We start from the raw sequence: 27,485 nt of genomic DNA, 5'->3' as shown, positions 1-27,485 counted from the left end.
CCTCTCACTGAAAGATGAGCAACAGCTACTCGCTTACAGATACGTAGTTTTCAGGAACACCACAGAAAGTTAACTTTAGAAATGGAACCAGAAGCTGCTGTGGACACACTACGATAATAGAGCACATACCTTTTCTGAGGAAAATACAAAAAATACAATTCTGAAATGCAGCCACTAGTCTTCCTATAGCTAAGGTTGAGCTCATCAAAAAGGCTTACAGCTAGCTAGTGCAAAGCTGCTGAGTAAGGAAATAACTGATCTGAGGGATAAAAATCAATTCGAGTTTAGTATTGTTGCAGAGTTTTCTTGTACTGTCAGAATTACTACATAACTTATCGACTATAATTCCTGAAACAGTAGTACTTATTTCAGAGCAGAAGATAATCTCTGTAAGGCTACCTATTCCTACTGAAACACACACATGGTGGATATCAAATAATTTTATTTAACTGAGCTGTGATTGCATGCTATACCATTAGTGAACTGCTGCGTCCAACAATCTCAGAACAGATCTTTGCAATACAGACTACTAGAGATAGAAGTCTCAAAGGCTACTCAAGAATTATTCTTTTCTAACTGGTTTTAAAACATACCCCTTGGCAATACTGGCCTGAAAAGTAGACAGATAATCACCTGCCGACATGTGACAGCATAAGAAAAACAAGGACGAGAATTAGCAATTAAATGCTTTGGAAATAGGAAAAGAAAGTTGTTTCAAACAAAGATAATTATCAGAGGAGTTTGGCCCTTTCACAGCCCACTGGTTTTCGAACCAGCATGTACAGCAAAAGCCATCCACTCACAGAACAGACACAGCTAACAATGCTTTTAAAGAGAGTGCTGGTTTCACCTGTCATTACGCAGCCCCAAAATGCACCAAAAATATCAGCCACAATGAAATTTCCCCACTGTGACTATGCCGGAGTCCTTCCTTCCCTGTTCTGCACAGTTTTAAATGATTCATATATAAAGGACAGTTTTAAGCTTTTCCTATCTTTAAGCAAACAGTCTTTAGGCTACCTTTAGTCTTATATTACAAAGAGAAATATATGACCAAAAAGCTTTAATTTAACAACACAAGCCTAGCCAGATGTTCAGCCAGCACCACTAATCCCAGCCTCACTGGTATCTGGAGCAGCACAAAGGACAAGGCCACTGTGAAAGTCACCTGAAGCAGCAACAGAGGTCTTAGATTACAGGTTCTGCTCCACAACAAAAGCCAGGCAGAGGGTCTTTTCCACCGTCTGCTACAAAGATACACACTCACCAACAGCTACAGGGATGTGTCCTTGCTGAAGTGACCTAATTAATATTCTAAATAATAAGTAGCTAGAGAAAGACCACAAATTCTTAACCACACTTTTTCATGTTTCTGCCTCAAATCAAGTATTTGTACTCAGTTGTCTGTGCAGACATTTGCCTAGACGTGTGATACCAGCCTGATGTTCTGATACCACCCAGACCATAAAAGCCCAGAAGAAGAGCCCATCCCTCATTCTATGTTGAAACAAACATATTTTGCATTATTGCTTAGTCCTTCAGAGGGACATATTTCACAGGCTTATTTAGTAAGATTTCTTTATTGTCCTATGAAGTGACATCAATATTGCATCATTTTAGTTATTTTTTGCCAGTTAAAATTACACACAATATTGTTGACTAATTGATGTCTTGATACACTAAATTTCCACCAAACTCCTAAAAATTTTTTTTCCTGCAAGTCCCCATTCTTGCTCCTTTTAACTTTGGGTCTTTCCCACAAAAGTGGTCTGCATCTGTATCAAGCCCTTTCTTTCTCTGACTTCCCTCATGCTAACTCCGAACAACAAAATATTTAAGACAGAGCCAAAAATTCAACAGCGTTCACTCACAATGTAAAGGAGGAAAAGAACTGAGAAATCTGTGCTTGGCAGGAAGGAAGACAGGTAAAATAATTTTCTCCAAGTGAGACTACATATAAACAAACATAGATATCAAGTTTTGTGATTCACACAGGTATGATCGGAAAGTACTAACTGAATTTACACAGAAAAATCAAGCACCACTAACAACAGGATGACACATTGAAGGCAGACAGAAAGCCAGCTAATGAGTTACTACAAGCCAGCTGAGCCATGGGAACTGACCACATGTCCATTATTAGTCTTTCACAAATATAAAGGAGAATGCGCACATTTGAAAGTCTGGGCAGAGGCAAAACTGTCTCTGCCATGACAACTGTGACAAGTGAAGAGTACTGGCACATCACTGGACAGGGTCTGCAACTGGGCAAAAACACAACCTCACTCTAGAGCAGAAATATTAGTCCACAAAACTAAATAAATCCTACTGTGTTTATTTGTATTACAACATTGTAATCCAAGCTGGTATTATGCCCTCCCTGGCCCTTTTGCTCCAATTGCATTAAAAAGCAGTTGGTGACCACCAGAGTCCAGCAGCAGGCTATAAGCACACACAGCAGACAAGAAGCTCTGACTCCATTTCCAGCCATTGCTGTAGTGGCATGAAAGACCAGCAGGTATGATATTAGGAAACTGCAGATGCCTATTTCCCCAGCATTAACGACAATTTTCTTATTTCCCCAATCTCCTCATTAAGACTGCAAGCATGTATCCTGGCCAAAGACATGTCTCAAGGAGATGCATTTGGCTGGCATTTTGGTAAATCCCAGGAAGCCACATCACATACCTATTAATGCGTACGAGAGAAACTTATTCACAGAGGTGAGAGCCAATCCAGTTATGGGGCCTGTAGTGTCTTCAGAACGGATTACTTCCAGGAAAGGCCGAAGAAAGACATTGGGTTCAATTTCAGATAGCTCTGTTAAAATAAAAACAATTTTAAACATACATTAAATTAGATTTGATTCAATAGGACTCATTTTCTCTTTAAGAATCTACAGCAAGCTTAATCTCAGAGGAAAGAGGCCTGCAATTGCTTAGTGTCAGGCTTGTGGGAAGGTCAGGGTTACTTTTAACTATATATATATGCACACACACATTCATATATGTAAACATTTTTAAAAGCAATGGTTTGTGAAGTTCACTTTCTTAAGATCTTCAAAACAGCCTTCTGGAGCCTTCTAAAACAAATCCTATTGTAAGAACAATCTGTAAACACCACAGAGTCACTGCTGCCTAAACTCATGGTTTAATTAATTGGCAGATACATACTCCTGGAATTGTGCGATCACATGAACCATATAGACCCTGCCCCACCATCCCTCACTGCTGTAACATCCTACTACACATACAGCCTCATGCTAGTTACATGTATAATACAAATGTACAACCAGGTTAGTTGGATCTCTCACAGGTCTTTGCCTAAATACAAATTGCATTTCTGCAACACTAGAAATTTGCTTGGCAAAGACAGGAAAAACCCACAACATAAAAACCAAATTTTACAACTCTTCTGTTTTATTCTCAGAATACCTGTAAAGCTTCTCAACCAAAGAAGAAAAAGGCACACTTCTCTACTTGCTGCTTTGACAGCAAGTATCATCTCTAAAGCTGCAATACAAGGCAAACCAAACAATCAAACCCACAAGGAATCAAGATAAGAGGAGTCCTGAGGAGGATTTAGGAGGAAGTATTAAAAAGCAGGTGAAGACAACCACAATACAGCCAGTACACAGGCAAAGAAGAGTGTATTAAAAGTAACTTGGATAGTCTTGAGACTGGAAATATTTAAGTACAAACACTTGGCTCAACTTGCTAAAACCTATGTTTTATTCTTAATAAAAGTTAACAAGTCTAATGGCTAATAGTGTCATAGAAACACTGGCATTTATATTCTTGATGATCCAGTATTGCACTTAACTGTCATATGAGCTTCTTTGAGGCGGGGGAGAAAAAAAGCCTGTAATTCCTGAATCCTTAGACAAGCTGCTGCTTTTCTATCTACCAAATTAACTCAATTATTTTATGTTTTAGAAAAAATCACAACCCTTCTGATTCTAAGATAAGTGAAATTCAATTTTATCATAGTTCCTATTGAAAAGCCTTAAGTATCAAAGTAAAAAGCCTATCAGAAAGCGTGTTAACATAACTGTGACAAATTATGGTGAGGAAGCAAAGGAGGAAGAATAATGCAGGAGCTTTTGTTTTAAATAGTGAAGACCACGGAGAACAACATCAAAGTGCAACAGTTTTGCTGTCAACTAAAGCAAAACTGCAATTAAAAAAAGGAACTTTGGGAATCATTATGCAGTCTCTTACCTTTCAGCCACCAGTTCATATCAGGCCAACAGCACTAACTTGTGAGAGGTTAAAAGGAACGTGATGATTCAATCTTTTTGGCTTAAGAACAACTCCCTCAATTTGTCAGATAATATCCTGGTGTGACATTACAATTGTGTCACCTCTCAATAGCTCATGGAAATGCAGAGGATCACAAGACATGCTTTCATCAATGTTTATTTAAGTGTGCTTTATAGAACACTTGTCTGGTTACAAGCACTTGGACAACATTAAATATGGTGAGACTACTAGGGATCAACACTCAAACTCTTCTTCCCCAAAACTGATCCTTTCTATAGAACAGTCAGCACCTAATAAACCCATCGTAATCCTGTCAATTCCTCCAGCCCCCTTCAATCCAGGGAGCCCCAGGAAGGAAAAGCTGCACCTTGATTAGTAAGAAAAATGGGATAGTTGCACAGGTGGAATGAGATGATGAAGACAAACTTGCTAGCAGAGGATAGATAAGTTATCACACTCTCTATTAATCCATTTTTGGAACAAAGAGACATTTTATTTACAAGAGTGGAGGGAGTTTCATTTTTTTCTTTCAATTAAAGTTGTGAATCTTGATGTGGTTAAAGATCAGATTCCCCTGCAGTCTAACTGAAATTCCCAACTTACATGAAGATCACAAAATGGCTTGTCATAATTAGGATTTAACTTAGGCACATACTGTTGATTACACAGCAACTCTGACCAGCTTCCCTGATATTCAGAGACTCTAGCTTTTATGGTAACACAGCATTTCACATTGAGCTCTCTGAAACTGATTGTGTATGCTGTAAAACTGTTTCAGACTGCATAGCTGGTGCTGTGTTACTGAAAAAAAATTTTACAATATACTAAACAAGAAGAGAGTATTTTTAGTGCAAGACTTACTCACTAAAGGATTATTGTCTGAAAGATCTAAATTTCAGTGAAACACCAATCACACTGCTGTTTGCATCTGAGGAGTATTCACTTGATTACTACAATGAGGTCTTCTTACCAGCAGCATTTGCAGACATTGAGGACTTACAGAGGACATGAGCTCCCTTTTCAAAGCAGAACTCAGTGTCGGTAGTGGTGCTTGCTTCAACAGAAAGCTTGGGAGCACAGAAAAACAGTCATACTGTAGCTATTCTTGCTATATCCTGTCTTCAAGCAGAAGTATCTCATTGGCAGAAGTATCAGTTCAACATCTGAATGTGACACTAAAGCTGCTTGGAAGTTTTTAACCAAGTAAAAATTTTGCAAACAAGTCAGTCAAAGATCGATCCTCTTCTCTTAACTCAAACCCGCTGAGCTCAGTGAAGTTAGTTCAGAAACTCTCTCCCCAAAAGGTTTTCACAGCCTTAAGTACTGAACATGGCAGTGTCCAGAACCAACCTGCCAGCCCTTTCAGATCAATAACTACACCTGCAAGGTGCACTCCATGCTAGCTTTTACTACCAGAGCTTAAATTTAATCTAGAGCACAGAACAGTAGGAACTGAATAATGCTCTTTTCACAATACTTTGGTAAGGTAGGACCATAGTCTTTAAAGCGAATCTTTCTGCCCAGCAAGTTAAAACTTCATGAAAGAGACACTACATAAAGCCTTGATCTTTTTTGGCACCTAACTGTAAAAGCAATGCTATGCTCTCCTGAACCTCAGAAGGGGCAATAAAATCAATTACAACTTCAATAATTCTTTTGCCAAAATGAGGGCTATATAAAGTAAATATTGAATGTTTGGAAGTACATACTTGAACTTTTATAAAAGCTTTCCAAAAAAAAGCAGCTCCGATTTTTCAACTCTCTGGTTCTCACTCTGCCAGATTTAGGTTCACACATTACAAAGAGAGGAAACTATAACCAGTGAGAGACTTGAGAATTGCTGAGAGATGTTTCCCCAAGTATATTTCCTATCAAGAGACATTTCTCAGTGTTTAAACTCGAAAACATGGGATGGTTCTCTGCTTAGGTAACTACTTTCAACTCTGGGGAAGAAACAAACAAGCAAAAAACCCAGCAGCCCTGCAAGCATGACCTCAGCCTAGGGTATTACAAGAGGGAAAACTGAACAATTGCCCACAAGGAGATCAAATTTTCACTAGAGATTCCTACAAGCAGCCTTCCTTTTCAATCTACTCAAAGCTAAGGAAAATTATATTAAAACATGATATAGTCTTACATGAAGAACCTGGGCTGCTTTGGGGACCAGCTGGAAAGCACTTCACATTCTTTTCACACAGGTCCCTTCAACGAAATTTCAGGGAAGCAAACAGAGACCAGCAGCAGCACTACACACAAAAATGCTCAGCTAGCCCAGAGCAGTGCATGGAGATTGAGAAGGGAAAGAATATCTTAAGTAGCATATCAGAAAGCCAACTCTTCAGGCTGGCAGTTTTAATATGAGGATGGAATTCCTTTGAGACCACAGTGCTTTCCTTCATTCATCCTATGGATTATTTGCGCTTTGACACACATGTCTATAAAGATATTTAAACAACTAATTCATGTTTAAGCACCTAACTCCCATTTCTCCAATCCCATCCAGCCGTTCTGGCACTTCAGCAAACAAGCTGCACCAGACCTCCAGCGTCCCTTTTCTCCTGAAGTACAGGAGCAGGTCCCCCTCAGAAGAGGTTTCTTATTGTTAGCACGCTGTTGGCACATTCCTGATCTAAAATGCTCACATAAGCTGCTTTCTCTGGCAGTTCAACTCTTCACTCCTGAATGACTCTTATCAGGATCGGCTATGCGTTCCGAATCAGAGTAAATGAACGAGAAAAAATTGTTTATGACAAGTTATTTCAACATCATTTGTCCCCAGGACAGGCAACTGCAACCCAAACCACATGACCTGGACTCCTCTTATGCAGCAGCTGTTGGCCTTTGACGCCCAGCCTTCAGAAAGGCTGTCTCAGTTGTATCCCACGCACCTCTCCAATGCAGACGAGCTCAGTCAAGAGCAATGCTTCAAGCATGTGCTGTTACCTTCCCTGCTTATGTACTGAACTGTACAATGCACAGGCATTCTGTTTTCTTCTTAAGATGAGAAAAAGACAAAGATAACACTGTAACAAAGCAGAAATCCAGCTCTTCAGGACTCCTCCTTAAGAACTCAATGAGTTTATGCCACAGAAAATTGAGGTGCCAGCAAATGCTTCCTGGCTCACCCTCAAAAACACTTCCTGCAAACACTGAGCTTTTGGCCTATGTGACTTTGTATGTGCTTTATTCTCAGTTCACCCACCAAACACCAAAACATTTTGTCTTTTTACCAGGTGAGAAGTCCCTGCAGTCTCTCAAAGAAAGTTAAAGTTACAAGGAAAAAACTGTACTTGCCTTTTAAAACCATCTGAAAGTACCGAGTAGCCATGCTCTTCATATTTTCAAAAACATTTCTGAAGTCTTAACTGGTGGAATAAGTGCTGGCTTAATCTGACCCAGATCAAAATGCAGGATCACAGAGAAAGGAGAAATTCCTTTGAGTTAGTCCTGTGATTATCTATTTGCTAATTTAGAGATTAACCAATCTAGCAAACAGAACTACAGTAACTTGCTCCTCTAAAGATGTGCAGAGCTTGAATTTGCTTTACATACAGTCAGTTAGGTAACAGCCACAGAACAGTATATGCATATTGGTTCTAGTTCCCTCGGCAAAACTACAATTTCAGCAGCTCTACAGCTGATGAGCGGAGGAGGCGCATGTTTCACCACTCCAAAAACAAATTCTCCAGACTGACTGGAACACATGCCACAATGCACCTGCAATGAAAGACTTGCCCTGACTTCTTCTAACTAGGAAGTTTAGTCCAACATTTACCTCCAGTTCACTAATGGCCAATTAATGTAGGGTAACAAGTGTAAAAAAGCTAAGCTAGATGATACACACTCATTTGTTCCTGAACGTATGTTCGCCTCTGCACAGTCCTGGTACAGTCAAGGTTTCAAGTGAAAAGAACCCTCTGCCATGTCATCCCACAAGGCGGTTTTGTTGTTGTTTTGGTCTTGTTTTTCTTGCAAGGTCTAGACCAGCACCTGCCACACAGTGCAATGCGTAGCACATTTCTAGAAATTTTCTTATCTGAAATGAGAACAGATTGCTACTTATATAGTCTGAGCTAGCAGCTAGTGTGTCCTACTTCCTGAAAGTAATGATAGCAATGTCCACTAAACTTGATAAATAAGAGATCATCAAAAAGAGTAGCCACCTGGCATTCCCTACAGGTTCCCTGAAATACAATTTTCTTATCCCAGGCTAAGCTCTTAATAGATGAAGAGAACTGGATTCTGACAGCTAGGGAGAAGCTGAGGAGCCAGGAGCCTACATCCTAGTTTCCAGAACATATAAATACTGCCGGCTATTTTAAAAGGCTGCTGGGATTGCACAACACAGCCTACAAGCTCACTGTGGGGATGTGTGGAAGCAAGCTTTGTGTATCTCTGAAATCAATACTTCACTATAATAAGTGTTACCAAAAGCTTTACGTGATAGAAGTAAACATAGGCCCGAAATTAAGGATATTCAAGCCAATGAAGAAGTGAGAATTAACTGCAATCCTTTTCAGCATGCCTGTAAAACATACTCTTCAAAGCTAATTCCCTGTGAATTAAAGTGGTTATTGAGGGGCCCAGGCCCATCATATCAAGAGGGAAACAGTGCCATTCACAGCCACACATGAATGCAAGGCTAGAATTACAAATGCAGTTTGACAGGGGGAACCCTGAGCTGTCAAGCCTGTTCTGTTTGCCTAATTTCATTACAATGGCACAAATGCTTTCATTTGTCACACTCCAGCTTCATGTGTTTATCTCCCTTTCATTAAACATGACTTTAACAAATGATTGTTCCACAGTGCCAAGATCTCAAGCACCCCTCAGAATTGAGATTTTTATTTTGGGGAAGGATGACAGAATGCATACTGAGCATTTGACCCTTGATATCCTCTGGTCAGAGTGGCATAAACTCCACTGGAATACTGTCTCCTATAGAAATTATTTACATCTACCAGCAAAGCAGGAGCACTGATAAGTCCCACCAGTGTCAGCCATTAGTTATCAGGGGTTTCATCTGACACCATGCTTCAAATTCAGCTGTTCTGACTGCCCACTAAAAATCCCCGGGCATTTTTTCATAAGCAGGTACTGGCTAGAGTATCTTCAGCCAAAATTACACTGAAAACTCCAGCTATGTCTCCACCATTATTCCTAATGCTTTTCACCCAGCCATAGTATTCTGTTCCAACAGGAGTGATATTATAAGATGATGATACTCACTTCATTCACAAGAAAAACAAATGCCATCAACAGGAAGTATAGAGCTACACAAAGTGCAAGCTTTCATAAAGTTCATCCAAATGGACTTAAAGTACAGACACAACTACTCACTTCTTGAATTTTTAATGGCAGTCATACAGATTGTTGAGTGCAGAAAAAAAATAAGTTGTTGGGATAGCAGCTTATTTCAAAAGTTAAAGTTGTTTAATTTTGCCCTTATTTCTTAGCATTGATGAGACAGCAGGGATGGAAATAATTCCATCTTGACAAAGTTTTTCTGAGCTGTGGTTGACATGTATTAGGTTATATTCAGAAGGCTCTGCTTCAAAACAAGAAGAGGTCTTACAGTGAACTGAGGGGTAATTTGGCATAGCAAGGTTGTAGGTCACCAGGAGAAGACCTTGCTATGAATCCTAGAGTATTTCCTCCCACCCTGTGACCTGAATACCTCTGAAAGGACATGACTATTCTCATGAAAGGCAACAAATCAATTAACTCTACATAGTAAAAGCCTACTGTTTCCAAACTGGTCTCGCATGAGTGTGTTTATTTTGCCAGTGTGAACAGTAATACCCATGTACCTTTAAGTGTAATTTCAATGCTAATCCATCCTTGTTTTTAGAAAGCCTTTCTCCTATGTCTCACTAGAGGATGAGCACTAGAGCAACACCTGACTACACTAGCACATTCCGGAGAAAAATTAGATCAAGACCCATGGTTTGTAAAGCCACATATGCAAATTCTGTATCACTTAAATAGATTTTGATTTCTACTACAGAGAGGCTGATTGCTCTCAGGGAAAGGAGATGGGAAAATATAGCTGATCTGGGGCTCTGATAGGTTCTGGAATATACAATTGCTTTTGTAGCTTTTTCAAACAGATGCAAGCTCTAAACTGTTAGTGCCATTTGTAATGGCACTTAATCCTACTCCAGAAAACTGAACTCCTCAATAGCTCTACAAAAACCGATTTGAGATCCTATCCCTTTCTGAAGGGTTTTTTTCCCCCAATGGGTGAAAGTTACTTAACACAAAGCACTGAACAACTTCCAGGAAAGATAAATCAACCTTCCCATACACCTACAAGGAAAGAGTCCTTCAGTGAGCTAAATCGCAATGAGTTTCACAGGTAACTGGAAGTTTAATGTCTATTCTTTAAAACAAAAAACATCCCATAACAATAAGGTGAGTGAAATGAAGGTAAGTTTCACTTTTTGTCTCTGTTTAGAACCAGATGCAATTGTTTTGAAAGATTTCTTACAGAAAATCACCATGCACATGACAACAGCCAATTCCTGTGATGAACCTGCACCAGCTCTGAACTTCAGAACACACGGGCACTCCTCTGATCCAGTGACATTCAACTCTAAATGAAATTACTAAACCAAACTAAACAAAGCAAAAAGCAGTCATCCCATGACAAATTCATCTGCCCTTGACCAAATGCTGATAGTTATTGATCTTGCTGCTGTTGTGAATTAGGGCCCAGTTTCCCAAGGTTCCCTCCTAATACAAGAAAGAGAGCATGGCCACTCTAACAAGGCGGACTAGGCTAAATGAAACCTATGGGGAATTGCATTGCTCACTGCCAAGTCCAGAGGATGGACTGATCCGTCCATCTTACTGACAGCACAAGTTTGATGTATGTCAAGTTTAAACACTCTTTTTCCTCTCTAAAGGAAATTGGCACGTGTCAAAGGAAGAGCAATTAGGTTGTGACACTCTACAGAACTCTATTCAGTCACTGAACTTGCTTCACTATGATATTTCACATGTCTTACATGGTACCAGGTCCAAACTAAGCAGGCAATTTAAAAGCCCAGGAGAAATTAAAACTTCTTCCCTGGTATTTTAAAGCACAGTAATTCTCCACAGCTTTGTGTGACTACCACACTATGAATAGCGCTCTCATTGCAAATTCAGTATGTTGTGAAAAGGAAAGCTTCACTATTTCTAAGAGGCTGGAGAAAAAAGATTACAGTTTTATCATCAATTAGCTGTCTGGATGTTACCCTGTTCTGTTTACCCCTTCCTCAAGGGAAGCCCATGAGTGCCAAGGGGAAAAATTAAAAGGAAATTGAAGAACAACAAATCCCAAACAAGCCAAAACATTTCTTGTGTTGCCAGAGAATCTAAAAAGCATCAGTTAGTCAAAATTTGAAGAATAAAATGAAGAAAAGTCTGTTGGCCCAAGAGGAAAGAGAATCTTTTAATGACAAAAAAAACCTCTCAAAGGTTTAATGTACCTTGCTGTTATGATTTACCCAAATTTTTCTATCCAACCTGAACTAATCTACGAGTCATTGTGCTTCGCCATGTTATTACCAAAAAGTAAAATGCCCAAGCGCTAATGGCAAAATGCAATTGCTCAGAGCTCAAAAACCAACATGCTTAAGTTACCACAGATGCAAAATAGAAGCCTTGGGGAGAGTGGGGTGCAAAACATCGTGGGAATATTAGTTTCAAACCTACAGGAGTGGAAAGAGAACAGAAGCAAAAGGGAGAAGAGACTGGCCTGGTGGCAGTCAATCCAACTGTTGCCTTCAACACTTCAACAGTAAAAACATTAAGCAACATTTTTTTTTAATCCCCACAGCACTAATTGAAGCAATCAGTAACCTGTGTACACACACACAAGCAGAAATTCAGACTGCCTCCATTAAAAGGCAGGTCTACTCCTAAAATGATGAAAACAAGTGAATATTATGTTCTTGAGAGTGGACTGGGGAAAAAAATTAATTTCTCCATACTGCTACGTGCTAGAGTGATCTACCAATACAAGGTGCTGATGGTACATGAAGGAAAGCAGACACCCGACATTTAACACTCATTTACAGTTTTTGCAACTGAGGAGATCTGTGAATGCAATTCAACTTCAGTGACCACCAAACAGGAGGTATCTGAAGATGGGCATCATGGAAACAATGTTACATCAGTCCCCAACTCCATTAAATACATTTTTTCCATGTTCTGGAATCATGCATCAGCTGTAAAACAATAAAGTGTCTGTGAAGAATCAAAATTACCTAAAAATTTATTTGAAGAAATAAAGAGATTCCACATTTTCGTAAAAAGTTAGCTGCCCTTATTGCAGCCTGGACAGAGAAACACACAAGCAGTTACTTTCTCTATAAGTTGGGAGCCTAAGCATTATACTTCACCGTATCTGTATAAGACAACAGTAATTCAACCTCCATTAACAAAGACCATTAATTACTAGGGTCAAAGCACCATCCCAAAGAAAGAAGCAAAGTTTATTAACAGGTGAGGGTTAATAAAAGTCTTTTCAGATTCCTATTCTGCCTGCTCCTCCAGACTCAGGGGTTCTATATACTTAAACAGAAATGATATGTGCTCAGCAGAAAAAAGGTACAGGTAGTTCAGAATGATTCCTCTTCCAAGCAGCAAGACTTTGGAGCCATTTGGGGTTCAACCTGAACTACGTGTTCCCCCAGCAAGAGATGACCTTTGTTGGCGAGATCCACAATTGGCATTCTTTAACCAAAGCTAGGATTGTTTTGGTCGAGCAAACTTTCTAAGAACACGTTTTTCTTTCAGCCTATAAGGTTAAATATTATTGATTTTGTTCCACTTGCACTGTCTGAAGAAGCTGATGTGACAGAAATTAAAGAATTTTAGGATTTTCAAATTTCACATCATGCTCTACCCAGTTCTATAAACTTATTCAGGATTTTGACGTGATTTCCATCAGGTGGTCTAAACAATGCTACAAAGCCCAATTATCCTACTATTTCAGAATGCACACAACACAGGTAGCCTATGAATGCAACTATTTCCATGAGGCAACACGATACTCTGAAGCACCAGACTGAGTCAAAGCTCCCTCTGCAACACCTTCGGCCAATGATCAGTTGCAATTTGGGACAAAACTTTTCTGCTCACATCCTTAACATTCCCAATTTATACAAAGTTTTACAGGGCAGAAAGAGTCCATGTGTATACTGACAGCTCATATCCCTCCTGGGAAGACTGCAAACACCAAATAAAGATTCAGGTACAGTACGGCTTGACATTAGCAACCCCATGGTCCTGTTCCCTATTGCATCAGTTTCTCTGAAGTGGTCATTTAGCAGATGACAGATAACCAGTACCCTGAGCAGCACGCTTGTATAAAGAGTATGTGTAACTCATTGGTACACAGGCCACTAGCACTATACCTTAGAAAGAGAATACTCGTTACAGCCTCTAAAAAAGTACCAAATAGATCTGTTTTAGTCTATTGTTAATGCTTTTGATCTAGTACATGCCCATGACAGAAAAAACCACTAGAGTGCTTCAGAAGCTCAACTGAGTGATCCTGTCCTAACTTTATAAAGGCTATCACTGACTGCATGCTTTCCAGCAAGTGACCTAAAAGCAACAGCACAGCACAAAACTTCAACTCACAGAGATAAACAGAGCTGTTTGTTCAAGCCAGCTCCTGGTTCACACACTAATGTAGGCTTCTTCAATCCCTCTCTCCTTCCCTTAGGGCACAACGCAGCCTGGCTCTCCAACTGAAACACACAACACACACTGAACAGGTCAGTGGACACAACTCTGCTTTAACCTCTCACCTCTAACATTTCTGCTACCATGACCTCTGGCATAGAACCATTATACTTCAACGGCATTTGTTCCCAAGACTTGGTAAAAAGGCAAAGACAGAAGAATTTCCTTTTTATTTTCAAGCCTAGACCTATAGAATTTGCTCTGACAGGATATAAGCACATATGCAAATACACTGAGCATCAGATGGTAGCAAGGTCCTTAATCACAGATAGGTAAATCAAGTCTACTCTCTGCCTCTGCCACTCATCTCCCCTTCCTGCTCTTGGGCAAGTCACTTCATCTCTACTTCAATTTCTCATATGAAAAGGGAACACATTTGGCCTTTTTAAGTGCTGTGCTGTTAGATTACCTGGAAATAATCTCAGAAAAGCAGCTCACAGTAATAGCAATCCAATAAAGGCTTCCTGCCCTATCATCCCATGTCTCCCCAACACCAAAAGTTAACTAAGACTCTTGGTGAAGGAAGCTATTTTTCAAGTTCATATTTAAGTTAGGGAAATATGACAAGCACTGTATAACACAAGTTAAGATAAAAATAACTTTTATAATCCATCACACAGAAAATCAGTTTGTGAAGTATCAAGGAAATTAACAGGGACATCTAGGAGGTACATCTAGGAACAACTTGGCAGTGCTTGGCCTCTCGCTTTTGGGGTGTCAGTGTTAAGGAACTTTATAAAAAAAACAACCTAACTTTCAGAAGGGCTAATGAATGAGGGGAAGAAAGCATACATAATTTTTGAAAAAGCAGAAGTTAAACAGCTAGTAAATTCTCACAGCCTTGTCAGAATGAAACCACTTGACACAGAGTAGCATTTTGTTCAGCTTTGAGGTCAGTGCTTAAAACCAGAAAGTGACTCTACGTAACAGAAGGACTTCGAGGGCCCTTCCAAAAACTTGGGATGAAATCCCAAAGCTCTGGGAGAGCAAGGCGAGCACCTGTTTTCCTGAACAGTTGATTTTTTTTATACTGCATACTTTACACAGAAGCTGCATTATTCTGGAGAAGCTGCATTCCAGCCAAAAGTGCACAGTTAATGTTTTTTGCAGCCTCCAGCCTCCAGTGATGGATGACCATTTTATAATGAAATACTTTATGCTCAATCAACTTACGAATAACGGATGTTTTATCACACTGAATTAAAAAGAATGTTTTTTTTTTTTTTAAAAGCAACAGACAAGAGGATCAGTGATGAGCAGAAGCAGAAGTTATTCCTGTTAAGGGTGGTTAAAAAAAAATCCAACTGATGTTTTATTTTAACTCTTTCACTGCTCTCCAATAAGAAGTAGAAATTATGCATGAGGTAGTACTTGCTCTGAAAACACCTACACATAAGTCCTGGTCCAGACTATTAAGACTCGAGAAATAAGGCTTCTACAAAAAGGTTTTGGTCCGTAACATCTCAGTTAAGTTTCCAAAAAGCTAAGGCACCGTCTGAAGATAAGTCTTTCAAAATACTTTAATCTCTCATGCCCGTTCAGCATTACAAAAATCATTCCTCAGACACCCCGTAATCAGCTGTGGGGTTTTCTCCTCCTAGCACTGCTTCCACCTGTCAATGCTGAGTGATAAACCAGAGAAGTACATGTCCTGCATGCACAGACTATTGAAATTTCTAGCTCAAGGTTAAGAACCAAACATCCAAATTCAACTGATAATCTTATTCAAGACTCAGTGCTTGCTGTTATACCACAACTGTTGTTACACACTACAGGTCAAGAAACCCCAGAGCTTACAGGGCCCTATTTGAATCAACACTAGCCCTTGAAAAAGTCCACAGCAGAAGCATTCATTGTACTTTTTCTCCCAAATAGCACATGAAAAAGTCTCTAATCTAGTCCAAACATGCCAGAATCTCTCTTCATTCTCGTATTACCTTACACTTTTAGGCAAAGAGTCTCTTCTAATAGGAATAAAGCAAAGGAAGAATGCAGAAGAGTATGAGATGCAGTGGACACAAGCTGTAACAAGGGAAATGCCACTTAGATATTGTGAAATACATTTTCTAAAGAATGCTGGTCAGACACCAGAACAGTTTGCCCAAAGAAGTTGTGGGAGCTCCATCCCTGGAAATATTCAGAATTCAGCTGGCTCTAACCCTGAACACAATCTTACTTCCAAGCTGGTCCTGCTTTAAGTAGGGGATTGGAGCAGATGACCCCTCCAGAGGTCTCTTCCTATCTAAATTATTCCAATTATGACTTGTGCTTACCAGAAACAAACAAACAAACATCCTCTTGACATTGTAAATTACAAATATAGCCACTCTAACATTCACCGAGTGAAGTTTCCCTTCCCAGATATTCTACTGGTTAGTAGTAGCAATAATTAAATACAGAGCAGGAGCTCATTCCAGAACCATCCCTAGAATACATTCATGATTTTCTAAACCAGTCTTCTAAACAAAAGTTGCAGACTCAGGCTGTGACTGAACTGAAAAAAAAAAAAAAACCAAACCCAAATCCAAAAAACAAAAGACCCCACAGTCTGACAAATTTGGGGACTTTCACAAAACTAGCAGAAATAGAGCATGTTGCTCCTGCCTTCTCTTAAAAATATATGGCATCTGCTGCAGATATTAAGGTCATCAAACAAACAGCACCTTGGTCATGAGTCACAACTTCAGGTCTAGAACAATTCCCCCAGTCACACTGCAACTACCTCAAGCTCCACTAAGTTCAGAGTTAATTTATGAAGCCTTCCTATTACTGTTTGAAGCACTGCAAATATTAATCAGCCCAAGATTTTAGTCACAAAATCAATTCTCCTCCCCTCCCCATTCCTCAGCTGAAGGCTGGCACTCAATGAATCAGACCAAAGGGAGAATAGAGTTTCCAGCACCTGCTTCAGCTTTTAAGTTTCCAGTTGAAACTGCTGTGATCTGGCAGCAGGCAGTCTGAAGATGTCATTTTCCTGCTCTGTGAAGGGCTCAATCACAGTACAAAAAGAATCCAGATAGAAAAATGAGTGAAAAGAGCAGCAGCAGGCAAAGGAAGCCACAACATAACTTAATATGGCCAGAGAGAGAGAGCAGCTGAAGACAGTGTGCTACAAAGTACCATGTCCCCTCTACAACTGAGTATCTTATTCACCCTCTGCCTCATGAGAACTACTATGGGCAATGCTGAGTATGCATTATTTTCCACATTTGTGACAACGTTCTTTCAAAGAATGGTGTAAAATATGACTCATTGTTATGTGATTTGGAATCACTTTATTACTAGACATTATAGACTAGGGTTGTTTACCACAGTAACATTAAGATTTTAAAATCTAGAAACATAAAATACATTCCCTCTTGAAAGGAAAGTCAGCAACTTTGTTTTATACCAGCATGCTAATGGAAAGCTTCCTTTTACATAAGGACACACTGATAACTCAAAAATATAGTTCAAGACATGCTTTTCTCATGCAGAGAAATAAAGTCACACAAATTTATTCCTCATTATAATAGGTCTCTTAATAAGTGGTTGCAAAACTGAAACAAGAATATTCCTACCTACAAGCAGATTCCTTCCACAAACAGGAAGGAAACCCTCACTCTTAGCACAACTGTCTGCTGAAAAAAAAAGCGCACACCCTTTAGCCCTGGTCAATAGACCATCTGTACCATCTCCCTTAAGAATGTAATTTAAGCCTACGAGTTAGAATAGCAAAACTCCCTGTGCTCACAGTAGGTAAGCTGCACTTACTACTGGCAGCAGTTTAACTTCAGTTTAGATTCATCACTAGCACAGGGCAAAACTGGAGGGGTGCTAGGATTGTATAACAAGTTTGCAAAAATACAAATGTCTCAATTGTTTTAAAGAAAAAAAAAAAAAGTCTCCTACATACGCCCCATCAACACTCAACCTTACTTAATCTTATTCCCTTCCCCAATATGACCACTGAGATCTAATTCTTCTTCCAGCTCTCAAGGCTTCCTTGGTCACAGAAACTGCTCGCTTTTTTCCCAAATTTCCCAAAATGCTGGAGAGGCAGAAAGAAGGGTGGAGAAAGGGTTAACCCACAGCTGGGAGAAAGTTTCCCTGGAAAATTGGAACACTTGCTGTGGCTGTGACTAAATTTCACACTGGTTCTGTTGAGTACAAACATCCACAACTGTGTGCATTTGAGAGAGTCGGAGAAAAAGAAATGCTCCTTATATATTAGCTTCACCTGCTAGGTTCCTTCAAATGGATAATGACATGCTCTAGGGAACAGCAGAATCCTTCAGATTCACTTCACATTTCAAGCAGAGATGAGGTGCCAAAGTGTGTGTGTGTGTGTGTGGAATAAAAATGGAAGGAAGTAGTCCCTTCCTTCCCTTCCCTGCTCCTACATTTTTTTGGAACATACCAGAAAGCCAAGCCTATGGCCTGGCAGAGTTGATTCTGTGGGTTAAGACTAGACATGCCTGCACAGAGGTCACCTGAGCTGACACTGAAGGCATCTGTGCTATCCAAGTACATAAAAAGAGGAATTGTACAGAGTGAACAGGTAAGAGCGTGTGTGTGCACACACATGCACACGGATTTTAAAGATCAACCAATTATGTTTTAAACAAAAAGGCAACACTTAGCTGGTCAGAGATAACTACACACTGGAGATTAAGAACCACCAAGATCAATCAGCACAGAACCACAGAAAGGTTTGTATTGGAAGAGGTCTCTGGAAGTCACCTACTCCAACCTCCTGCTCACACAAAGGACTGCTCTGGAGTTGTATCAGGTTGCTCAAGGTCTTGTTCAGTCAAATTTTAAAAGTCTCCATGGATGGAGATTCCACTCACTCTTCCCATGTTCCAGTATTTAACTCTCTTTAGAAAGAATTTCCCCCTATGCCCAGCTGGAATTTATCCTGTTAAAAATTCGTGACTATGGATCTCTTTGCCCCTCTGAGAAGATGTGGCTCTTGTCTTTTCTGTGATCCTCCTTTAGGTAGTGGAAGACTGCAATTTGGTCCCCCTCAGCCTTTTCCAGACTAAATAAACCTACATATTTTTAGACAACTACAGCTATGGGGCTGTGCAATAAGCAAAGTGCTTGAAAGCAGCAGACCACAAAAGGAACAAGCAAAGCAGACTGTGATCCTCTGGAGTCAACAGTGGAAAGAATATAGTATTTCATGATGTGGATGATTCTCACAGAAGTTTTAATTGGTTAAGCACACTACAGTTAGAAAACAACTTCTTAAAACTTCAGAAATGATAAGCTATGACTATTCCGTTTGTTCATAAAGAAAGATGGGGGGAAATAGCATACTGTTTTCATCTACATTACATCAGGACTAGGAAATTGATAACTATTGTACTGGAGAGCCAGATCAGTGTTTTAGGGAATACTTCCACGTCTGGTGAAAGTCTGGCAGACTGCATAGACAAAATCAACAATATTTGTACCTGTAATAGGGGTTTTTATTCTAACCATAGACTCTGCTGTAACAGAATGGGAGGAAAAAGGAAAAAGAAAAAAAATAAAAGACATATTTCACTGAAAGGAGAGATCTCAAGAGGGGTTATCAATACCAAAAGACAGGCACAGAGAGACTGGCCTTTATATTTATCTTTCCTGGATAATCAGTAAATAACAGTAGATTAAATATACGATAACACTTTCTTCTCCTCAAAGCATTTACACAGGGAGAAGCAGAAAGCTGGCAGACAATATCTGAAGTAGAAGTAGACATATGATAACTGTCACCTCCAGGATGCCCAACACTGTGCCAGGTAGGGACAGAGAACTTTGGCTCTGTCCTTTTCAAAAGGGGATTATTATGTGTCCATATTTAAAAAGAAGGCAGGTGGGGAAGACCTTGATTAACTAGACCAGTCTATCTCTTTCACTGCCTCTATTTCCCAAATGCCCACAAAGTTCTGTTCAAGTACATAAGGACTGTTTTCTACCCATGCCTCCTTGCCAGGAACTAGTAAATGCAGGGTGAGTAGATGGGAGTAAATCACTGCTTCAGTTTTCACTATCCATTTTACTACATAAACTAACTTTAAAGGTTACAAAAGACCCTCAAAGCAAGGTATTAATCACCTGCTTTCACCATGGCTACCTAACAGACTTCCCAGCTGACCTTAAGGACCTACTTTCATTAATGGACACACCAACTTTAAAAAAAAGAAAACCAAAACCAACTCAAACCCAACATCCCTCTTTCCCCAGCATCCTCTTCCAAAGAAACTAACCAAGACTCCAAGTAAAACAGACATGATTCATCCCTAAATCATATCACACAAAAGTAAAAGTACTCTGTGAGTTTATTTTCTTTAGCTGAATTGCAATCAGGTGTTCATTTATATTCTTTTACATATACTGACAGTGACTTGTACTTCCTGTCCCAACTGTCTACCACAGTGCTCACAGAAGCAATATATACTTGCACCTAATCTTTGAATTTCAAAGATTACAGAACTTTAGTTAGCTACAGACCCTAATCAGACATTCCTCTGTGTCTCAGAGAGAAAGGCCACCTAGAATCTGTCATTGTTCTGTATTAGATGTTGTTAGGCTAAGAAACTGATAAAAAGATTTCTTTAAAAAAATTAAAAAATTGTTTCCACACACCATGAAAAACAAATCCCTTAAAAGACCACTAAGTGCCAATCAGAAACTTGATTATGACCAGGACACAGTGAAGAAGTTCAGATTCAGGGCTGTGGGTGGGTAACTTCCAATAATTCAAGCTATGCTGTTGTGCAGTCCCCATTCCTGGAGGTTAAAAAGCTGCCTGGACATGGTTCTGAGCAACCAGCTCTGGGTGGCCCTGCTTAAGCAGGGGAGTTGGACCAGATGACCTCCAGAGGTCCCTTCCAACCTCAACCATTCTGCAATTCTTACAATTCTACCTTGATGGCCATGCTACTGAAAACATTTCATAAGGGCTAAGCTCCAAAGAGAATCCTGTGATTACTAGGGGCTTAGTTTTCTGCTAAGGATTTCTATCCTTTATATTTACAGAGGGTCACTTGAAAAAATGAAACCTCAATGATGCAAAGCTCAAACTATTTTAAATAACTCTAAAATTAATTATCGAGGATGTCACGACTTAAAAGGTTTTACTCATAGCTTCCAATGCTTGAGGCCATCAAAACCAGAAACAGGCTGGAGAGCTTATTCATCTGTTCTTTTTAAGGTACCTCATATAATATGCAAGGGGAGAGGGCAAATTACTTAACTGCATATCAGACTCTGCAGTCTTTATTCTTTCACTTATATGCATGAATGATGATTGGTGTGGCTGCCTAGCAAGACAGACTTCAGAAGAGATTAGAAACTGACCTATAACTCAAGATACCAACATTTATTATTAACTATGCCATCTGGGAAAGCTCCTAAAGTGCATTTGATTTGGGGTGTGTTCTTTTTAATTTCAGGCACTGAATGTAACTCTTAGAAGGAAGAAGATAGAAGTTAACTTTGAAATTAGCTTTTGTACCACCTTAACATTTTCCTCCTTCAGTATCTATTGTCTTGTGGGAAACAGTCCCTTATATCTTCCAGTTCTCCTTGAAAGTGTAAGCAGCTACCTTGCTAATAAAGAAGCCAAGTTCTTCAGACTATTAAAAGAAAACAAAAATTGTATTTTTAGACTTTGCTCCATTCTAAATCCTTTTATTTGAAATGCTATACATCATTTATTAACTGAATTAACAGACATTTATTTACTTTAGAAAGTGATTGGTGGGGAGCATTTAAGAAATATCAGACCCTCACATATTACTTGTTACTATACATATTAATGTATGTTGACATTCTAACACAATTCAGCTGAGAGTTACATCTGCCCTAACTGTACTAGTAGGCGATCATCAGTCACTAAGCCATACTGTTAACCATTGCATAGTCAATGCTGCATTTCACAAAAAAAACCCAAACACCAACACACTTCTGCTTCACTGTATTCTAAACAGCCCCTGCAACACCCAAACAAACATCAGCAGATACAAGTCTGCACTATCTGGACAGCAAGCGACTAGGACAAAACAAAACACTTTTCACAGACAACAGAAATCACACCTGCAGCCTATTTAAAATAAATTTTTCTGAGTTAAGCAACTATCTCAGAAATAACATGATGAACATGAACAGCCACCAGGTAGGCTAACAACCTCCCCCCCCCCCAACTTTCCTGCCTCCTCATTATTAAGCTTTTCAAAAGTAGTAATTATATATCTTGCTCTGCTCTACATTAAAATTTTAATTTCCTGGAATAAGTCCTAGCAGTTTCTTAGTTTTCTGTGTTTGTTTTCAGAGTAACAATCAACTCAGCAATCCAGAAGACACAAGACTTCAGAGGATACATGGATCCTCCTATACATACTGGAATTTCACTGTCTTCCAAACAAATCTTTTGCACTGTTCTGTTAAGGGCTCCTGAAGAGCTGTAGCAGTGCTAGGGAGGGGGCTTGGGGTGAGGCTGGGGAGAAGGTACCTCAAAGTCAGAGAGGAAAAACCAGGAATGTCAGGGATCTATTACTATAACTCAGTAAAATCCAAAACCTAGATAAAACAACATAAAGTGATTTGATAAATCATTAACAGGACAGCAATTACTTTGACAATCTTATGCTTTTGTATCAGGCAATCTTATTTCAGAATCAATGACAACATACAACAAAAAACCCCAAACGTACAAGACCAAAACATACATTTCAGCAAGCTTCATATTTAGCATACTTTGAATTTCCTTAGCTACAACCAGATTTATTCCATCAGAAATTGTATATGGTCTCTGAAGAACTAGTGCATGACCTTGCATCTCTTATGAGAAGTCACAGCTGTATTCCCACATTGACTGATAAAGACAACTGAACAGGCAAGCGGAGTCCCATCCTCTCTTTGAAAACGGCCAGACATTTTAACTCGTCTCACTGAAAAATTATTTGCTGCCATCATAATTAAGCATTTCTGGCTTTCTATTACGTGGTTCAAAAAAACCCCAGATCACACTTACAGTGCCAGACAACTTCATACTCTGATCCCAAATAACAAAAATTAAGAAAAATACCATGAGGTCTCACACAGCCCCTTTTAAATGCTAACACCCTAGCAACACAGATCTTAGTACATCAGAACTGGGTTAGGTCTCAAAGAAGATTCGGTCCAAAACCAGAAGTCTTTGAAGTTGGGAAGAAGTGTCAGGTACAGAAATTAAAAAAAAAAAAAAAAAAAGGTAAGAGCATATAGGAGTTGTGGAAGAAGAAAAGCAGAGTAGTTGGTTAGAAAAAGCATGGTTAATAAAGCTTGGGAGCAGCAGGATGGAAAAAAAAAATCTTGTTGGAAGAACTTATGATTAACATGACCAATGTATCAGAGTGATGCTCTGAGCAACAGACTGGCCCAGACTTAGCAAGTGGTCAATAATATCTGTCCTATTGCACAGAAAGACTAGTCTGTTAATCACTAATGTGATACTAAACAGACATCTTCCAAATCTCTGCCTAGGTAAGCATTTCAAGTTGAAATGCAACTTTCCGTTCGTATTAAAGAACTCAGTGGAACTGCAAGTCCTCCTTCTACAGAGATAATCCCTCTTCATTCAAGTACTCTTTAGATACAGGACTAATTTCTTTTTCTGAAACTTTAAGTAAAAAATAAAATCTACTAATAAATCATTTCTGAATTCATTTCAGGTACAGGTCAGCAAGCTCTGTCCCTCATACCCAGCTCTGTCTCTCTAGCCCGCAGCTCTGGTTTAACAAATCTGTCATCTTTGCACCACATTCTGGGAAGGATTAATCTGTCCACAACCCAGTTTACTTCCCACCCTGTTAAACGTTACTGGTCCAGCCATGTTGCACCTGTATTTTCATCCTTTTTCTTCAAGTGAGCTACTGAAAGCATCTCAAAAGAAGCAGTCTCAAGAAAAGCTTCACATTTTGTGTTGAACTAAAAACATTTAAAGTACAAAAACCGAATGATATACATAAAGAGCTTAAAATCTTTGCATACAGATCTTAATCTTTCCTTGCCAGCTTTTGCATGGCCTCTTCAACTCACGCTAAGGTTTCTTCTAGGATAAGCAAGGAAGCCTGTACTGCTCACAATGCAGCATCTTGCAGCCTGATAGGTTTAACAGGCATTGATCAGATTGAATTTAGATTCTTTCCTAAACTCTCACAATCTTCTACTGTCAGCATCTAGAAATTGATCAGCTTTACCTTTGATGTTTCTTCCCTACCATGTCAAAATGGGCATGTCACCAGGGCTGAGGTCGGGAAGTCATCTCTTCAGAGGTATATTCACAGACACTCCTTGCTCAAACCACTGTTTTCTGCTCAGTTTCTTTAAACAACCCTTTCTTAATCAAAACCAGTAAATAAAACCCAATGGAAACAATTCTGCAGAGACCTTTATCATGCACATGAGGAAAAAAGCCAGCTATTTTTCCAAACTGTTGTAACAGGACCCCCTGTTATTTTGAAAGAGCAGGTTAATGCTTATTAGCTTAGTACTAATTAACTGTCTTCCTATTCTATACCTTGAATGCTTGCAGACGGGATGTTAATCGGCACACCCCATCGGGAGGATCAGAGCAGACAATGAAGAGGATCTGCTGTCTCCTCCCAGTACAGCAAGGAAGCTGAGCAATTTCTGCTGTTGAGTGCAGTGTATAAATGTATCCGTGCTTCCCCCAGTCACTTAATTCTATTTTTTAAGCCTCATTTAGGTTGCAGTTACTTCTTGGCACATGCTGTGTCCTGCTAGAAAAATCGTTACTACTAATCCAAAGAAGGTAAACTTCATTGAACCGTATGATAAGTATCCCTTGCACTCCTGTTTCTTCCTAGCCTGTCCTGCAATTGTGTCCCAATCTGCCAGCATTAACACAGATACACAGCGGTATTTATTTGATGCCTATTCCACCAAGCTGTATTCACACTAAATCCTCCATGTGTATTTAATAAATCACACTAGTTAGGTGGGCAGGATTAGTTCCAAGTCACCTAATGACTATATCATGAGCTGCAGTATTAAAGGGATTAATATTAATCTTAGCCATTTCAATTCACTGTGAGAGGCCAGTCCCTGCTCCAACAGGAGCCACAGCAGGCAGCGCAAGAAATTCTAAACAAGAGCATGAAGATTAATGAGGGCTTCCTCATTCTGCCTGTGAGTCTTCTCTACCAGGATACAGGGCAGCGAATCCCCAGCAAAGACAGGCTCATAAATAAACACACAACACCACAAATACTTTGAGCAGCTGAGCCCGGCACAGAGTTGTTTTCGCTCGCGATCTGCTTCTCCTGTAACCCACACCTCCAAGCACACTCAGGAATCTGAAAGGCTTGCACAGCAGCTGATTTGTTTTCTTTCACATAAAAGCACACACCTCATTACTCATAATAAATTACTCATTTTAAATGAGTTTGTGGAACTAACAGCTAAAATGAGCTGTGTTCAGAGAGGATGGGAACAGCAGGAGAATCTGGAAGGGCAACTCATTGCACTAAGGTTAAAAAGGATGTCAGACTCCGACAGATTTGACCTGCTGTATTCTTGGCAAGAACGATCATTACAAGCATGAGTTCTTAAAAATGGAGAGAAGGCCCTTTCTATAGTGCTCATGTTAAATTAAAACAGAAAAATGGATTGACAGAACTAAACAAACTAATTTTTCTGACAAGTGCTGCATTTCATCATAGCACTGACAAAGAGCTCAAAGTGAGGGTCCTGGCCTCACATTCACTGAGGTAAGAATATAAACCATAATCATTAGCCCAAAAATTCCAGAAGTCAGTCTTGGTCTACTGCAAATTTACATGTAGTTGAGTGCCAAAAAAGGAGTAGCCTTTTTACAGCTCACAGTTAATTCAGAATGCCACAGAAGCTACAAGAGTCAGTCAAACAGCTGCATCCTGGAGACTAGCTGGGAAGAACATCAGATGGAAGAGAGGCAGTTGAGTCAGCAATACTCCCTGCCTTCACTGAAAAAATCTAGACCGTCAAAAAAAAAAAAAAAGTCAGAGATCAGGTTAAACTGGAGTATAGGCCTGTCACAAGTTAACAGCTCAGCAGGTCCTCCAGGCACAACAGTGGCCTCAAAAACTCAGGGTAGATACACAGTGCAGAGCTGAATAGGGTACACCCGCTTGGAAGCAAGTGGCTCACAACCAACGGAACAGGAAAGGTCCACTGTGTTACATATGACAGAGAAAAAGTCTTGAACTTGCATTACACTAATATCAAAGTGATGTGAGGGAATGGTGCCAGTTTATCCAAGTTTATAAACTAAATGCCAGAAAACAGACTTAAAAGTGGAACTGCATTACATGCAGCTGAGCAGATGGGAAGGGATCCATTAAATGCACTGTCCAACCCTTCCAGAGGCAGAATGGAGCAGAGATGGAGTTGACATTTTCCATATTTGTAAACAATCTGCTGTTCTTTCACATGAGAAATATCTGGCAGCAAAGAAGTGCACAGCTCACTCTCTTACACCTGTTTGTCTTGTTTGGTTTTGGGAGTTGTTTGTTTGTAAGAAAAGGACAAAGGAGGAAAATTCAAGATTCAACAAGATGCAATGTGCACAGGTTTTATACCCCATTAGCCCCAGCGATCAAAGAACTCAAGTCCCAATGCACCTTTTAAAAGGTAACGGTATGCTACAGGCCATGCAGTTAAAACCATTTCAGATGATCAAGGAAGGATTTTGTGTAGTGGGCCATGCTATTTTGGAATGGATGGAACATTTTTCATTCCAAATGCACACTGAGATATAGGCAGACTCTTGAATACACTTTTCAGGACAAGTGAACAGATAGCTAATATAGCCACATAACTGTTTAATGGTTTTTAACTCTAAAAGAGCTGATTTTAAAACTGAAATATATTGGAGTTTCATACTTAAAACCCCACAAAACTGAACTCTCAATCTCATGATTCAAAATTACTATTTAAAAAAAAGAAAAAAAGTCTGAGAAATATTAAGTATTTGTCCCCAGATTTGAAGGTTTTAAGTTCACATTAAGCTACCCTCAGACACCAGGCCAAATACAAGGTCCTGCACAGGGGTCGAGGCAATCCCAAGTACAGACACAGGCTGGGCGATGAGTGAATGGAGAGCAGCCCCACGGAGAAGGACTTGAGGGTATCGGTGGATGAAAAACTAAGAGCCAGCAATGTGCACTCACAGCCCAGAAAGCCAACCATGTCCTGGGCTGCATCAAAAGAAGTGTGGCCAGCAGGTTGAGGGAGGGGATTCTCCCCCTCTACTCTGCTCTTGTAAGACCCCCCTGTAGTGCTGTGTCCAGATCTGGGGCCGCCAGTATAAGAACAACATAGACCTGTTGAAGCAGATCCAGAGGAAGGCCACAAAGATGATCAGGGGGCTGGAGCACCTCCCTTATGAGGACAGGCTGAGAGAGTTGGGGTTGTTCAGCCTGGAGAGGAGAAGGCTCCAGGGAGACTCTTATTGCAGCCTTCCAGTAC

At 39.8% G+C, this 27,485-nt stretch overlaps 1 protein-coding gene across 7 annotated transcripts in view; it reads right to left on the bottom strand.

The window, feature by feature from the left end:
• GBF1 (golgi brefeldin A resistant guanine nucleotide exchange factor 1) overlaps positions 1-27,485 on the bottom strand; it is a 111,381-nt gene that overhangs the window by 45,183 nt on the left and 38,713 nt on the right. For all 7 annotated transcript variants that reach the window (XM_074830763.1, XM_074830764.1, XM_074830766.1 and 4 more), the window contains one exon: positions 2,689-2,820. In XM_074830763.1, coding sequence (XP_074686864.1) covers positions 2,689-2,820 — 132 coding nt within the window. The remainder of the gene's footprint in view (positions 1-2,688; positions 2,821-27,485) is intronic.

The sequence above is a fragment of the Strix aluco genome, chromosome 7 (genome assembly GCF_031877795.1).
Source record: "Strix aluco isolate bStrAlu1 chromosome 7, bStrAlu1.hap1, whole genome shotgun sequence".
NCBI classification, from domain to species: Eukaryota; Metazoa; Chordata; class Aves; order Strigiformes; family Strigidae; genus Strix; species Strix aluco.
This window is presented reverse-complemented; position numbering and strand designations above follow the sequence as displayed.